This window comes from Myotis myotis, unplaced genomic scaffold, assembly GCF_014108235.1.
Source record: "Myotis myotis isolate mMyoMyo1 unplaced genomic scaffold, mMyoMyo1.p scaffold_m19_p_9, whole genome shotgun sequence".
Taxonomy (NCBI): domain Eukaryota; kingdom Metazoa; phylum Chordata; class Mammalia; order Chiroptera; family Vespertilionidae; genus Myotis; species Myotis myotis.
The window spans coordinates 78,795,644-78,811,162 of NW_023416401.1; the positions used below are offsets into that span (position 1 = coordinate 78,795,644).

The window sequence follows — 15,519 nt, forward strand, 5'->3', positions numbered from 1 at the left end:
GGCATGGCTCAGTGGTTGAGCATCGACCTATGAACCAGAAGGTCACAGTTTGATTCCTGGTCAGGGCACATGTCTGGGTTTCAGGTTGGATCCCCAAAGTGGGGTGTGCAGGAGGCAGCCAATCAATGATTCTCTCTCATTATTGATGTTTCTATCTCCCTCTCTCCCTCTCCCTTCCTCTCTGAAATCAATAAAAGAATATATATTTTATTTTAAAAACAAGTAAAATTTCAAGATGAATAATGTCTTGAAATTTGTATGAAGAATTTGGCGGGATTGCACATTGAAGTTGGTGCCTAACCCTGACTATTTGGTGAACGTGTGCCATAGTTCACACACACAATGAGGCAAGAAGAGGAGCTAAACTAGTATAAATTCCTTTGCAGCCCTGGAAGCACCGTTGTTTATAGGTAGCTCAACTAATTGGAAGCAAATAGTTGGAAGGTGTGTGAATGAGTGAAATGAACATATACAAGAGTAGTGAAAGGCAAAGTCTAAACAGTGAAATAAGGGCCAATGGTGGAGGCCAAGGATGTTTGACTAAGGAGTGCGAATTCCATTCCATAGAAATCAGAGGGCCTTCCAAGTTTGTTGACAATGACAACAATGCCCATGGAGGCCATTCCTATATCATCATGTATATATTTAGGTAAAATGGTCCAACTACTTTGGAAATAAGCTTGGCAGTTTTTTACAAGTTAAACGTGTACTTACCATGAAAACTTAATTCTACAATTTGCTCCAAAGAAATGAGAGTGTATTTCCACAAAAAATTTCACATGAATGTTCATAGAAACTTTGTTCCCAAAAAACTGAAAACAACCCAATATGCAACAACAGGTCAATATGTAAATAAATTGTGGTACATCTACAGCAATACCACACTGATAAAAAAAAAAAAAAGTGTCTGATTCACACAACATGGGTGGATTTAAAAAACATAGCACTTAGTAAAACAGCCAGACAAAAGATCATAAACAGTATTATTTTATTTATAGGAAACTTTACAAAAATGAATCTAATCTATAGGGGCATAAAGCCGATCAATGGCTGCCTGTGGCCAGGGGTGAGGAGGGAGTTGCTACTGCAGGAGCATAGGGAACTTTCTGAGGCAGAGGAATTGTTCTGTATTTATGGTGGTTACCGAAGTGTATACATTTGTAATTGTTCTATATCTTGGTTTAGTGATGGTTACCCAAATGTATACATATGTCAAAATTCATTGAACTGTACACCTGAAATAGATGCACTTAATGTTTGTAAACTATACCCTAATACAGTTGACTTGTAGAAAAATAAAAGAACTGTTCTGGGCACAAGACAAAGAGGAAACAGGAGAGATGTTTCTAAAATGCTTGTCATCTGGTATGAAGCCGAGGGGCAGCCCTGTGGTCGAACAGCCCTCCACTGAAGAACAGTGGCTGGCGGTGTGAATTAAGTGACCAAAGAAGCATGTGGACAAGGAATAGGAGAGTAGGTGTGCGCGCACATGCACACACGTGGGTGGGAGGGGGGCTGGGAGGAGAGGGGTTCACTATGGCCTGTACATATAGAGGCCTTGATGACATATCATTTTGGGTGAAGATCTTATTTATGTTACTCTTTCATCAAGACCTGTTTCCAGCCCTGGCCAGTGTTGCTCAGTAGTTGAGGTGTCGGCCTGTGCACCGAAGGGTCTTGGGTTCAATTCATGGTCAAGGGCACATACCTGGGTTGCAGGTTCTATCCCCAGCCCTGGTCGGGGCACGTGCGTGAGGCAACCAATCGATGTGTCTCTTTCACATCAGTGTCTCTCTCCTCTTCCCTCCCTTCCTTCCACTCTCTCTAAAAAATCAATGGAAATAATATCCTCAGGCAAGGATTAACAACCACAAGAAAGACTTGTTTCCAATCTCACTTCCTCCATAAATTCTTGCTTGACTCCCTACCGCAGCAACCTTTTCTTCTTCCCCTCCTCTGCATTCGCAGTTTAAGTGCTGTTCAATATATTTGGTAATAACCATGGACTTTTTTTTTTCTTGAACTGCTCTTCTATTCATTTATCTCTATTTTACGTGTGGTTCTGTCTTATCTCATTTATACAAGCTCCCTAAGAGAGAACTGAACCCTGACCTCCCATAGTTCCTTAACTATTGCCACCATGTAGTTTTTGTAGATGTTCCTGATTTATCCTGATTTTCAATTCCTAAAACTTGGACTGTGTTACCAATTCGGGGTAAGGAAGAGACATCTACAACTCTATTATGATTGCATTTAGAGACTAATTAGGGTAATTTATCTCCACTTCTACTTTAATTGACAGACCATAATTTCTATCACAAAGCCAAGACCCTCTCTAGACAATGTTGCCTTTCTGAGGCAAATTGAAGTTGAGTTGATATATTTACCCAAAGATTTCACAACTCAACGATATTTTTTTCTTTTTCCATTAATTTTTAGACAGTGGAACGGAGGGGGAGAGACAAACAGAGAGAAAAACATTAATGTGAGAGAGGCACATTGATTGGTTGCCTCCCACATGTGCTCTGACCAGGGTTGGGGATGAAGCCTACAACCGAGGTATATGCCCTTGACTGGAATTGAACCTGGGACCCTTCAGTCCGCGGGCAGATGCTCTATCCACTGAGCCAAACCGGCTACGGCTCAATGATATTTTTTCAATCAGGAATTTCAGCCAGGGCAGTCACATTTGTATTTGAAGCCTGCCAACTCTGACCAGAAATCAGGTTCTCCGTGTAAGATACACCTTGACAAGTGGATTAGATGTTCTAATGAAAAGCAGATCAATGTCACTCATGTCACTATAAATAAATGTCTGGGTCTGCTTATCAGCTTGTAGGGTTGAGGTCTTACCTTTAACACTTCTTTACTCTTTATTATTCTTTAAACGAGGTCTTTTCCATCCTCGGTTTATGTCCCGAAAGGGAATTACTACCTTTTCAACTCTTTGAAACATGTTCCTCTGTCAACTTCCTATCTTTTGCTTTAGGAGACAATACAACCTGTGGCCTGAAACTGGAATCTGCCAGAATTTTCTCATATGTCATATTAGGGAATGAATTAGTAGGAGCCTTTCAGTAGCACTGGATCTAGGACTTCCTGCACCTGCTTTACAAACAAATCATGTTCTAGTGGCTTTGACTGTTTGGGGTTATATTTTAGAGCCTGGATTTGCCATCTAAATTCATATAATAACAAGCATGGATTTAGATTCGTGGTTTTGGGCAAATTCTTTTCTTTGAAACCTAAGTACATATAGCCAAAGCTTGCTAAAACATCAGTAGTGGCCTATCCACACTTATATACAGACAGCATTGTTTCCCAAAGTATCTGAAGGATATATGAAATATCTTGCCCTCCCCCTAAAAAAAAAAGGTTTTTATGGTTAGACAAATATAGAAATGAGGCATACAAAGAGGTTCTAATATGGCCACAGAAATGCTGCCTGTTTAGCTCAATTTAACCCAGAGCTCCCTAAGTTATTTGACTACAGATCTCCTTTCTTTCACACTCTGGGGTCCATTACTCATTGTTATGTCTTCTGTTAACTTGAGGTGTAACATAGACTGAGAAAGTTTGGAGTTAAATCTTTCTGAATACATTCAGCTCTATGTACATATTGAGGCCTTAAAATGCATCTTTCAGATACCTACATTTCTGTACAGTATTACCTTCTTCTATCTACATTTCTGAGCTGCATTCCTCCTTTTTCTTTTTTGTTAATCCTCACCCGAGGATATTTCCATTAATTTTTTAGAGAGAGCGGAAGGACGAGAGGAGGGGGGAAGGAGAGAAACATCAATATGAGAGAGACACACTGATTGGTTGCCTCCAAATGCACCCCAATTGGGCCAGGAACAGCCCTGCAAACCAGGTACTTGCCCTTGACCGGGGTTTGAACCCGCAACCCTTCAGTCTGCAGGCCAACACTCTAACCACTCAGCAAAACAGGCCAGGGCCTGAGCTGTATTCTTAAGTTCCTTGAGTATAAAATGGAATATAAACAAGCGTTTTATATATTTGCTCTCCAATGTCATGTTCATTTGTACCTGTGAATTACACTTGCTTATAATGATTGCAGATTGTTGTAGGTAGCAAGGAGCAATTGAGACAAAATCCTAGAAATTTAAAAATGCAGCTTTGGATGGGTTATAAGAGCAGGAACTTATAGACTTCATTTCTGTTTTTACGGTCTAAGACAGAGGTTTCAAATTTTTTGGTCTTAGGACTCCTTTATTCTCTTTTTTTAAAAAAATATATCATTATTGATTTCAGAGTGGAAGAGAGAGAGAAAAAGAGATAGAAACATCAATGATGAGAGAGAATCATTGATCAGCTGCCTCCTCCACACCCCACACTGGGGATCGAGCCCACAAGTCAGGCATGTGCCCTAACTGGGAATCGAACTGTGATGGAACCTCCTGGTTCATAGGTTGAGGCTCCACCACTGAGCCATGCCAGCTGGGCTGCACTCTTAAAAATTATTGAGTACCTCAAGGATCTTTTGTCTAGGTGGATATTATCAACATATTACCAGGTTAGAAGTCAAATATGAAAAAAATTTAAAAATACTCATTGGTTAATTCACTTGAAAACAGCAAGAAACCCATGTTAACATGCTTTTATGAAAATAACAATATTTTCCCAAACTTAAAAACAATTAATAAGAAGTTTGGCATTGTTCCACATTTTTAAAATTCAATATCTGGCTTAATCAAAGACAACTGGATTGCCACACCTGCTTCTGACATTCAATCTGTTGAGTTATCTATGTCACAGAGCCTCTGAAAATTTCCACAACACATTTGGGGAATGGGAGTGAAGAGGGTGGGTCACATCTTAATGCAGGTATTATTATGAAAGAAGTTTTGACCTCATGGACCCTCTGAAAGGGTCTCTGGACTATATTTTGAGAACTACCGCTTTAAGAATTCAATTCAATAAAAATATTTGAGAATATGGATTCCCACATGATAAACAAACATCCCTAGAGGGAGTGTTCCTTCCACTCTCATTTCCAATCAAATTTGACATTTTGAGACTCAGTGTTGTTGTTTCCTCCCTATTATCTCTGAAGACCCCATTAGATGACTAGATTTCTATCTTTTCTAAATGTCTGTAGCAATAATAATTTGTGCAGTTCATTTGGGATTATATCATACACTGTAGTAAGACTTTATTGCTAGAATTGTAACTTATTTTATTATTTCATATTTTGTGGTTGTATCTTGTCCTTGTTAAGGATGGTAGGCTCTTTGAGGCCAATAACTTATTTTGCTTATAGTCCCCATCATAATGTTTCAGTGACTGTGGACCATGTATATCATATATAATAATGAGCTAATATGCATAATTGCTGTCACACCTTAACGGTTCAGACACTCAACACTGGGGAGAGAGGTATGGGGACCAGCCAGGCACAAATGAGCTCGCGAGAGAGGAATGGGGACCAGCCTGGCTGCGGTCCAGGAGAGGGACAAGCCACCCGCCCTGCGGTCCCCACGGTCCCGGGTGCCCGCAGCTGCCCCTGTGGCCCAGGAGAGGGACAAGCCGCCCACCCCGCGGTCCTAGGCGCCAGCAACTATGCCTACGCCTGCGGCCCAGTAGAGGGACAAGCTGCCCGTCACATGGTCCCGGGTGCCTGTGGCTGCGGCCCACCCACAGTCCCCTGCACCTGTGGCTGGCCTGGGCAAAGCCGGCCTGGGTCCTAGGTGCCTGCAGCTGGCCAGAGGGAGGGAAGCCCAGGTCTCGGGTGCCTGCAACTACCAGGAGGAGGGAATCCTGGGTCCTGGATGTGGGGCGAGGCAGAGGTGGTTAGGGGCAATCAGGCAGGCAGGCAAGCAGTTAGGAGCCAGTGGTCATGGATTTAGAGAGGCAGTCAGACATGCCCTGAGGGGTCCTGGATTGGAGAGGGTGCAGGCCGGGCTGAGGGACACCCCCTCACCCTGTGCACAAATTTCACGCACCAGGCCTCTAGTATTTAATACTTTGATTTGCAACGTAAGAAGTGCGGCAGATATAATGCTATGTGTTCACCAATCCTGTTTCCTTTTGCTAATCTGGGCAGTCAGGAAGACTATATTTCCTAATCTCCTCTGCAGTTGGGTTGGGATCATGTGACTGGGGTTTGGGTCAAATGGATGTGAGTAGAAATAATGTAAGCTACCACCAAGCTCAGACCTTAAGACAGCCCTCCTGTCCTGTCTTCCTTTTCAGAAGCAACTGTGGTGGTCAGGTGTTGAGCTGGCAGAGCCACAGGATGAAAGCAGCTGGATCCCTGAGTCACCACATGGAGCAGAGCACTGGAGAGTAGCCCAACTCCACATATGGTAGGCTAATGAGATTTCAGGCATTACTTGTTACTGCAGCAAAGCCTGGTTTATTGATACAGGCATACTTTGCCGATACTACTGTGGGTTTGGTTTCAGACCACCACAATAAAGCGAGTTGTCACCTTTTTGCTGGTGGAAGGTCTTGCCTTCAATTTGAAAAATGCAAAATCTACGAAGTGCAATAAAGTGAAGAGCAATAAAACAAGGCATGCCTGTATATGAGAGGAAAGAGAACGTTCACAAATAATATAGGAAATAATGTAAGATGTAATATCTTATAAGTCAGGGAGTACTGTAGAAGATGAGTGGGTAGGAACCAAGTTTGGCCTTGTGTGCCGGGGGAGATTTTTGGAGACGAGGGGAAGAGAGGACGAGTAGAAATTGAATTGGCTGTATAAACTCAGTAAGGTGGAAATGAGCAGGAAACAGAGAATGGAGACAGCCTTGATGTTAGAAAGTGAACACTAGGTGGGGCCTGGAAAAATGAGGTTCCAAAACCTTTTAGGTGGAACATGCTACTAAAATCGTGGGGTTTCCTCAAGTCAAACAGTGTGAAACCCAACAGATAACCATTCAACGGCTAACATTTGCTGGGTGCTTAGCATGTTTTGAGTTGTGCTCTGAGTGTTGCATCATTGAATCTTCACAGAAATCCTGTGAATTGTGTAATCCTCATTTTAAAGATGAAGAGACTAAGGTTTATAGAGGTTAAACATCTTGCCCAGTATTAGCCCGGGTCCTCCAGAGAAACAGAACCAATGGGTTATATGTGTGTGTATTTACATATACATTACACATACAAATACACAGAGAGATAGGTGGGGGGAGGGGCTGATTTACTTTAAGGAATTAGCTCATGCAGTTGTGGAGGCTGGCTAATACAAAATCTGATGGGGTAGGCTGGCAGGCTGAAGACTCAGGGAAGAGTTGCAGTTTGAGCCCAAAGGCAATCTGCTGGCAGAATTCCTTCTTGTTCAGAGGTCTGTCTTTGTTCTATTCATGCCTTCAACTGCCTGGGTGAGCAACCCTCCCACCCTCCTACCCCACATGCATACACTATGGAGGACAACCTGCTTTACTCATTAAAATGTTTTAATTCCAAATAAAAGCATCCCTGTACAAACACCCAGAAAAAATTTGAACAAGTATATGAGCACTCTGTAGCCCAGTAAGGTTGACACATAAAATTAACCATCACAATGATTTAAAACACATCAGGTTATTCACGATGAATTTTATAAGGATACTGACAACAAGGATGCATTTAGTAATCCAGAGAGCAAATAGTAGACAAATATTTTTTAAAGTTCACTATACTTACAATAACAGGGCTTTAAAATAAATGTTTACAAACATGCTGGTTTCTAGTCTATATTATTTAATATTATTCTTCATATTAATAAAGTCCAGATATCAGCTGGGGCCTTACTCCGCCCCCTTGAGGTCTAGGCAAAAATGTATCAAAACCTCCTGGTACCCAGCCTGCAGAAGTTGAAAGCCTGGTTCATTCAATATTCCTGTTTATTTCCAATGCTTGTAAACTCTCCTGGCCTCTTCTGCTTCTTGAGTTCTGCTATGTTGCCCAACCCTGTGGTTCTAGACTACAGTGACCCAAACATGAGACATGCTCTTTTCCGATTTCTACAACAACAACAAAAAAACCCACACCAAAACTGAGTCTGGTAGAATTTACTGGAAACATTGGGTTGGGGAAGGTGTCACAACATTTAGCCTTTATCAATCCTGCCACCTTTCAATTTTCCTTTTCTTTCTACCTTTCACCCTCCCCTTTTCTGAGTGCCCCAAATTCCAATTTTTTTAAACCTTTTTTATGCAAAACAATTTTAGCACCCATCTCCACAGACTTTGTTACTGTTTTTTTGTTTGTTTTTACTTTTTCCTTTGCAAGGGATAGAAATTTAGCTCAAAATAGCTAAGGGCAAAAGGACAATTTATTGGCTCATGGAGTTAATAATTGGACAGGTTTGTAGGAAGAGGGACTTAGCTGTACTCAGAAACCACTGAACCAGGGATTTAAATCTGCTTCTCTAATTACAGCCTGGCAACAATTCCATTCTTTTTGTTTTGTTTTTTTTAATATATTTTTATTGATTCAGAGAGGGAGAGTGAGAGAAACATCAATGATGAGAGAGAATCATTGATTGGCTGCCTCCTGCACGCCCCCTACTGGGGATCGAGCCTGAAAACAGGCATATGCCCTTGACCGGAATCGCACCTGGGACCGTTAGGTCCGCAGGCCGACGCTTTATCCACTGAGCCACACCAGCTAGGGCCAAATCCATTCTTATCTTTCAGCTTTCAACTACTTGGGAGGGGCTTCCTTAACTTCCTTACCGTTTTGAAATTCAAAAGGCTGGGCAAAGACTTCATGGCCCAATGTGTCCAGCTGTCCATCCCTGTACCCAGTGTCTATGGTGTGTCTGCTCCTATAAAAACACAGCACCTCCCAGGGAGACCAAATACTTGATGAGCAGGGGCTGTTTCCAGGAGAAATGAGGGAGTTCACCGTAGACATAATACTCTGCAACAGTTTTCGCTGTCCTTTAGTAAAACATGGGCTAACCATTTCTCTAATTTCCATACCAGCAGTTTGAACAGAGTGGCATTAGAGCACAGAGGAGGGGGCGATGACTACTGCATGCCAGGTAGCAGGAGAAATACTTCCACAGGGGCCTCTTGAGGTGAGCCTGTAGGATTGAATGTGATTTGTCATCAGGCCAAGAGGGGATTCCAGGGAGACAGACTTCCAGGCTTGAGCAAATGGATAGGAATATGTCCTCTTCCAGACCTCCCTCTTTACAGCCTGAAAAAAACGTACTGGAAGCCATCAGAAAACAAAGGATAAAAATATACTGTTAGTGCAAGGACAGGATCAAATGATCTTGACGTGGACCGAACCACAGCCGTGCGAATAAGCCAGTGACTTAACCCCGGTACATCTTGATTTTCTCATCTGTTACATGGAGACGATAACTGCCCCCCTCAGAGGGCTCAAGTAACCATTACATGAGATAATCCCTTCGCCTATGCTTGTACGTTGTAAGCGCTCAAATAAATGCTGGCGATTGACATCAGCAATTATTTTATACTCAAAAATGCAGCCGGAAGGTTGAATTAGATGCTAAATGCCCGCTAGATTCCATCTAATACCTAAAGTGAGTTACATACACTACCCATCGTTAGTGCAAAATACTTAAAAAACACTCTTTTAGTAAACTTCATAACTTAAAGTAATATGCTTTTAGTTTTGTATTCCACCTCCTTTATAAAGTTCCCCTTGATTTATCACTTTTTGAGGTTAGGTACGTACAAAACCAGGAAGTACACTTAACGATGCTTTGACTCTACTCCGAGCTGAGATGGTACCCAAACCTGCAAGGAAGCGCTTCCCAGAGGCCTTCGCAGCGCGCAGCTGACCACCCAGGGGAGCCCTAGGGCTGCGGAGGAGAGATGCTGGGGGAGCCGCGGCGATGGCGTGCTCGACCTCGGGCGCCGGGGATGGCGCCGCCAAGAGCGAGCGCGCCAAGCGAGGCCGGCGCGGTTCTCACCACCCGCTCCGCCTCCGAACCCGCTTCGGACAAGCAGCGAGCCGCCTCGACAGCTCCCGGGCAGGTCAGGAGCCTCCTCACCGGCTCGAACCGTCTTCCCGGCTTCCTCCGCGGCGCCCCGTGACATCACTTCCTGTCGCCGGTGAACACGTGGGCGGAAGTGCACGTGCCCGCGGCCGCCGCTCCTGTCTGTCTCAAGGGTTACGTTCGTCCACGGGCTGCGCCGCCGCCTCCAGCCAGGCGCCGTTATGGGAGTCCCGGCGTTCTTCCGCTGGCTCAGCCGCAAATACCCGTCCATCATCGTCAACTGCGTAGAAGAGAAGGTGAGGGGGGCCCGGCGACCGCCGCGGAAAACCGAGAGCCCTGGCGCGCCTAGGCCGCGGCCGTCGGGCCAGTCCCTGCCCCCGGGGTCCGCGCCGCCTCGTCTGCCCCGCGGGCAGTGGCGGCCCCACACGCGGTGGGGCACCGGCACTCGCCGTGGGGGTTCCCGGCGAGCGGCCCGGACTGGGCGAGGGGCCGAGCGTGGCCTGCACCCGCCGGCGAGCGGCTCGTCCCTTGCCCGCTTTTTCCGGGACCGGAAGGCCCCGCCCACGGCTTTGTTTCCTCCCGGCCCCGCGCTGTTTGGGTTTCGGAAGTGGCTCCGAGGCCGCTGGGCCACGTCGGGCCGGTCCGCTGAAGTTAGTTAGGGATGTGCTGGCTGATCCCAGCTTTTAACTACCGTGTAAAGTAGTCGCCGCCGGCGAGCTTTTTGTTGTTTCTTGGCGGAGCCTGAAACGTGTTCTAGTGTGAGCGACCATTTGTCGATCCTGCTGTAAAAGCAGCACCTGAGAGCGTCTAGGGCAGCGGTTCTCAACCTTCTGGCCCTTTAAATACAGTTCTTCATGTTGTGACCCAACCATAACATTTTCGTTTATGCTACTTCATAACTGTAATGTTGCTACTGTTATGAATCGTAATGTAAAATATCTGATATGCAGGATGGTCTTAGGCGACCCCTGTGAAAGGGTCGTTCCACCGCCAAAGGGGTCGCGACCCACAGGTTGAGAACCGCTGGCCTAGGGCAAGGTAGGAGGGTCCCTTCCTCTAGGTGCCCCGCCTGCTGGACAGCATGCTCGTGGACATTGCCATAATTCCTGAGAACACTTGAACGTTACACTTTTATTGCTAGTTAATGTGTGTGCGTAGACTTTTGTCTATTCTTGAGTTTTGTATTTCTTGTTATCGTGGTTTCGTCTGAGTTCGATTTTGTACTCTTAATTAGCATTTGTGGATTGGGAAGGATGGGGTGGGGGGGCATATCATGTCCCCTACCCCTTCGTTTTTTGAGGGACGTGGCCGTCTGTCACTGTGACCTGATCCCCCCCCCCCCCCCCCCCCCCCCCCTTAGGTTGGTGAGGTCTTGATTTTTGTTCAGCTCCTAACCAAGGAGGAACCGGAAGCCTTGTTTTGATGGCATTCTCAGTATTCCTTGAGTTTTTCTCAAAAAGAAACTGTTCAACTCAGTGCCTGCTTCCTTTGTTTTAAAACTTAACGAACTTCATTAACTTTAAGTTATCGAATTTTTACTCTCCAGTGATAACCACTTTTAAGTGTTTTGATTTTATTTCTAAATACTGTATCATGCTTATACCTGATGTATTGGTTTTGAACCTATCTTGAATTCTAGCTATGATCAAAGACGTTTGGTCACTTATGCAGCCCCCCTTCCTCCACCCCAACCCTCCTAATAATAGACATTTTTTAAAAAATCTGTATTTTATTGATTTTTTACAGAGAGGAAGGGAGAGGGATAGAGAGTCAGAAACATCGATGAGAGAGAAACATCTATCAGCTAGCTGCCTTCTGCACACTCCCCACTGGGGATGTGCCTGCAACAAAGGTACATGCCCTTGACCGGAATCAAACTTGGGACCCTTGAGTCGCAGGCAGACGCTCTATCCACTGAGCCAAACCGCCTAGGGCATAAAAGACATTTTTATTCATATTATTGGTAAACTTTATAACTTTTAAGTAATATGCTTTTATTTTTTTATTCTACCTCCTATATAAAATAACCCTTGATTTTTTTCACTTTTTGAGGTTAGGTATTACTTTTTCTAGCCCTGTCACCCGTACTAGTCATCCAAAGCTTGCTAGCTGTACTGCTGCCCTGTTGGCATCCAATATTAAATTGCCAGGGCTTTGGCTACATAGGCTTGTTTTAAACGACGAAAAATGAAAAATAGTATTGTTGATTACTGTCATTGTGCAAATTCAGCTTATGTACTGTGATTCTGTTTCTTTCCTTGAGCTACTTTTGTCTTTTTCTTGGTATTGCCGTTCTCTTTTCTTCTTGACATGTATCCCCCTCAAAACTGTATTTTATCAGATAGTCTCTCAAATCCTCTTTCTTCTTAGAGACTTCTTCTTGAGGTCTTTATTTCTGTCATACTTGGTTATTTAGACTTCCTGGAAAGTTGCTTCTTCCTTTCCTCAGTTGGAGTTACTGTTTTCTGATCATCATTTTTCCAGGCTTAAATTCGACTTTGTTTTTTATTCTCAGTTGAATCTTCAAGAAAATCTGTGTGGGATGTGACTTTTCTGAATCCATTCTACCCTTGTACACACAAATGATCATTAGCTTGGCATAGAGTTTGACTGAAAATTAGTTTCCCTCAAAACTTTGAAAGCATTTTTCTTTGAACTGTTGTCACCCAGTATTGTTAATGAGAAGTTTATGTTAATTTGGTTTATTTATTTAACACTACTTATGTAATGTTTACCACTTACCAGGCACTGTTCTAGGCACTTTACAAGTTAATTAATTTGACTACATGACTACTACTTTGTAATAATAATAATGAGAAACAAACACGGAGGGGTTACATAATATGCTCTAGCTCACTTGTCTAATACATGTCTGAGCCATTGTCAAAACCAGGAAGAACATGCTTTTAATTTCTATGTTCTGGTTTCATTCTTTTGTAGTTGATCTATTTTTCCTTTCTGAATTTTAAAAGATCTTTATTCTTGGTATTGTAAGTTTTCATGATTTTGTGCTTAAATGTAGATTTTTTTATTACTGTTAGTTCTTGGTTGACTCTCTTGAATTTAGAGACTTATGTTCTTCAGTTCTAGGAAATACTCTTTTTAAAAAAAATTGATTTCAGAGGGGAAGGGAGATAGAGATAGATAGAAACATCAATGATGAAAGAGAATCATTGATCTGCTGCCTTCTACATGCCCCACCCCTGGGGATCGTGTCCACAACTGGGCATGTGCCCCTGCTGGGAATCGAACCTCGACCTTCTGGTTCATAGATGGGTGCTCAACCACTGAACCACAACAGGCTGGGTTGGAATACTCTTTATTATGTATACTAGAGGCCTGGTGCATGAAATTCGTGCACTCGGGGAGGGGGTCCCTCAGCCTGGCCTGCACCCTCGCGCAGTCTGGGAGTCCTCGGGGGATGTCCAGCTGATGTCTTAGGCCCGTTCCCACTAAACCAGCAGTTGAACATCCTTAGCGCAGCCGCAGATGTGGGATAGGCTCCTGCCACTGCGCTCGCCAGTCATGAGCCCAGCTTCTGGCTGAGCGCACTGACCACCAGGGGGCAGCTCCTTTGTTGAGCGTCTGCTCCCTGGTGGTCAGTGTGTGTTATACCGGCTGGTTGTTCTGCTGTTTGGTCAATTTGCATATTAGGGTTTTATTATTATATATAAAAATTTGTGCACTCAGGGGGAAGAGGGGGTCCCTCAGCCAGGCCTGTGCCCTCTCACAGTCTGGGACCCCTCGGGAGATAATGACCTGTTGGCTTAGGCCTGCTCTCAGGTGGCAGAGGGCAGGCCCAATCCCTAGGTGCAGCCCCTGGTCGGGCTCAGAGCAGGGCCGATTGGGGAGTTGGGGCACCACCCCTGGTCATGCACAGAGCAGGGCGGATCGGGAGGTTGCGATGCCACCTCAGTCACACTCAGGGTAGGGCCGATTGGGCTGTTGGGGCACCGCCCCCGTCACACTCAAGGCAGGGTTGATGGGGAGGTTGCGGCACCACCCCCTGTCACGCACAGAGCAGGGCCAATCAGGGGGTTGGGGCACTGCCCCCTGTAACTCACAGAGCAGGGCCCATCAGGGGGGTTGAGGCTCCGTACCCTGTCACGCACAGAGCAGGGTCGAGCAGGGGGTTGGGGAGCTCCCCCCTATCATGCACAGAGCAGGGCCCATCAGGGGGTTGGGGAGCTCCCCCCTGTCACGCACAGAGCAGGGCTGATCAGGGGGTTGAGGAGCTCCCCCCGTCACTCACAGAGTAGGGCTGATAGGGGAGTTGGGGCACTGCCCCCTGTCACACACAGAGCAGGGCGGATCAGGGGGTTGGGGCGCCGCACCCTGTCACACTCAGGGCAGGGCTGATGGGAAGGTTATGGCTCTACCCCGTCACACACAGAGCAGGGCCTGTGGGGGTGGTTGGGGCGCCGCCCTCTATCATCCACAGAGCAGGGCCGATCAGGGGTTTGGGGTGCCGCCACTGTCACACTCAGGGCAGGGCCGATGGGGAGGTTATGGCTCTACCCCGTCACACACAGAGTAGGGCCGATCAGGGGTTTGGGGCGCCGCACCCTGCCACACACAGAGCCGCAGGGCGATCGGGGTTGGGGAGCTCCCCCCTATCAGGCACAGAGCAGGGCTGATCAGGGGGTTGGGGCGCCTTCCCCTGTCACGAACAGAGCAGGGCCGATAGGGAGGTTGTGGCCCCGCCCCCTGTCGCACACAGAGCCGCAGGGCGATCAGGGGGTTTGGGCGCTGCCCCTGTCACGCTGATCCCGGTGCCGGGAAGCCTCTCAGCTCCGCTGATCCCGGTGCTGGGAGGCTTACTACCCTTTTACTATATAGGATAGAGGCCTGGTGCATGGGTGGGGGCCGGCTGGTTTGCCCTGAAGGGTGTCCTGGATCAGGGTGAGGGTCCCGCTTGGGTGCCTGGCCAGCCTGGATGAGGGGATGATGGCTGTTTGCAGCTGGTCACACCCCCTTCAGGGTGGGGGTCACCACTGGGGTGCCTGGCCAGTCTGGGTGAGGGGCTGAGGGCTGTTTTCAGGCTGGCAGGTGACTGAAGCTCCCAACTGCTCCTTTTTTTTAAATTTTTATTCTGGGCCAGCTTTAGCTCTGAGGCTTGGCTCCAGCTCTGAGGCCTCGGCTGCTGAAAGCAGGTATCTGGTTTGTTTGGGTTCTATAATCGAAACACTGTTTCAACTCCAGCTCTGAGATCCCGGCTGGCTGAAAGCAGGTTTCTGGAGTTTTGTTTACCTTCTATATTTGTAACAATGTTTCAAACTGCAAGCTCAGAGGCCGGCAGCGGCAGGTGAGGAACGTTGGAGTCCTCCGTCACTGAAGCAAGCAAGCCTCCTGTTCGCTTCAGGCTGCCTGGCTGCCGGCCGCCATCTTGGCTGGCAGTTAATTTGAATATCGCCCTGATTAGCCAATGGGAAGGGTAGCGGAGGTACGGCTAATTACCATGTTTCTCTTTTATTAGATAGGATAGGGTAATTGGCCTACCACAAACTGCACATATTTAAAGTATACAATTTAATATATTTGATATGTGTTATTCATGAAATCATTACCATAATCAAGAGAATGAACATCAA

General features: G+C 45.9%; 1 protein-coding gene and 1 long non-coding RNA gene across 6 annotated transcripts in view; one reads left to right on the forward strand and one right to left on the reverse strand.

Annotated features, from left to right (window-relative positions):
* The first annotated feature begins 7,251 nt into the window (after positions 1-7,251).
* XRN2 (5'-3' exoribonuclease 2) overlaps positions 7,252-15,519 on the forward strand; it is an 87,550-nt gene continuing 79,282 nt past the window's right edge. For 3 of the 5 annotated variants that reach the window (XM_036321212.1, XM_036321213.1, XM_036321214.1), the window contains exon 1: positions 10,037-10,224. In XM_036321212.1, the coding sequence (XP_036177105.1) occupies positions 10,150-10,224 (75 nt within the window). In that variant the 5' untranslated portion in view covers positions 10,037-10,149. Of the gene's footprint in view, positions 7,259-10,035; positions 10,225-15,519 lie in introns of those variants that run through there. The other 2 variants (XM_036321215.1, XM_036321217.1) reach the window with 2 other exon arrangements.
* On the reverse strand, positions 7,407-9,964 carry LOC118662620. The gene is made up of 2 exons (XR_004969811.1): positions 9,664-9,964; positions 7,407-9,040 (listed from the first exon to the last, which is right to left on the reverse strand). It is a non-coding gene; the product is annotated as an uncharacterized LOC118662620 (long non-coding RNA).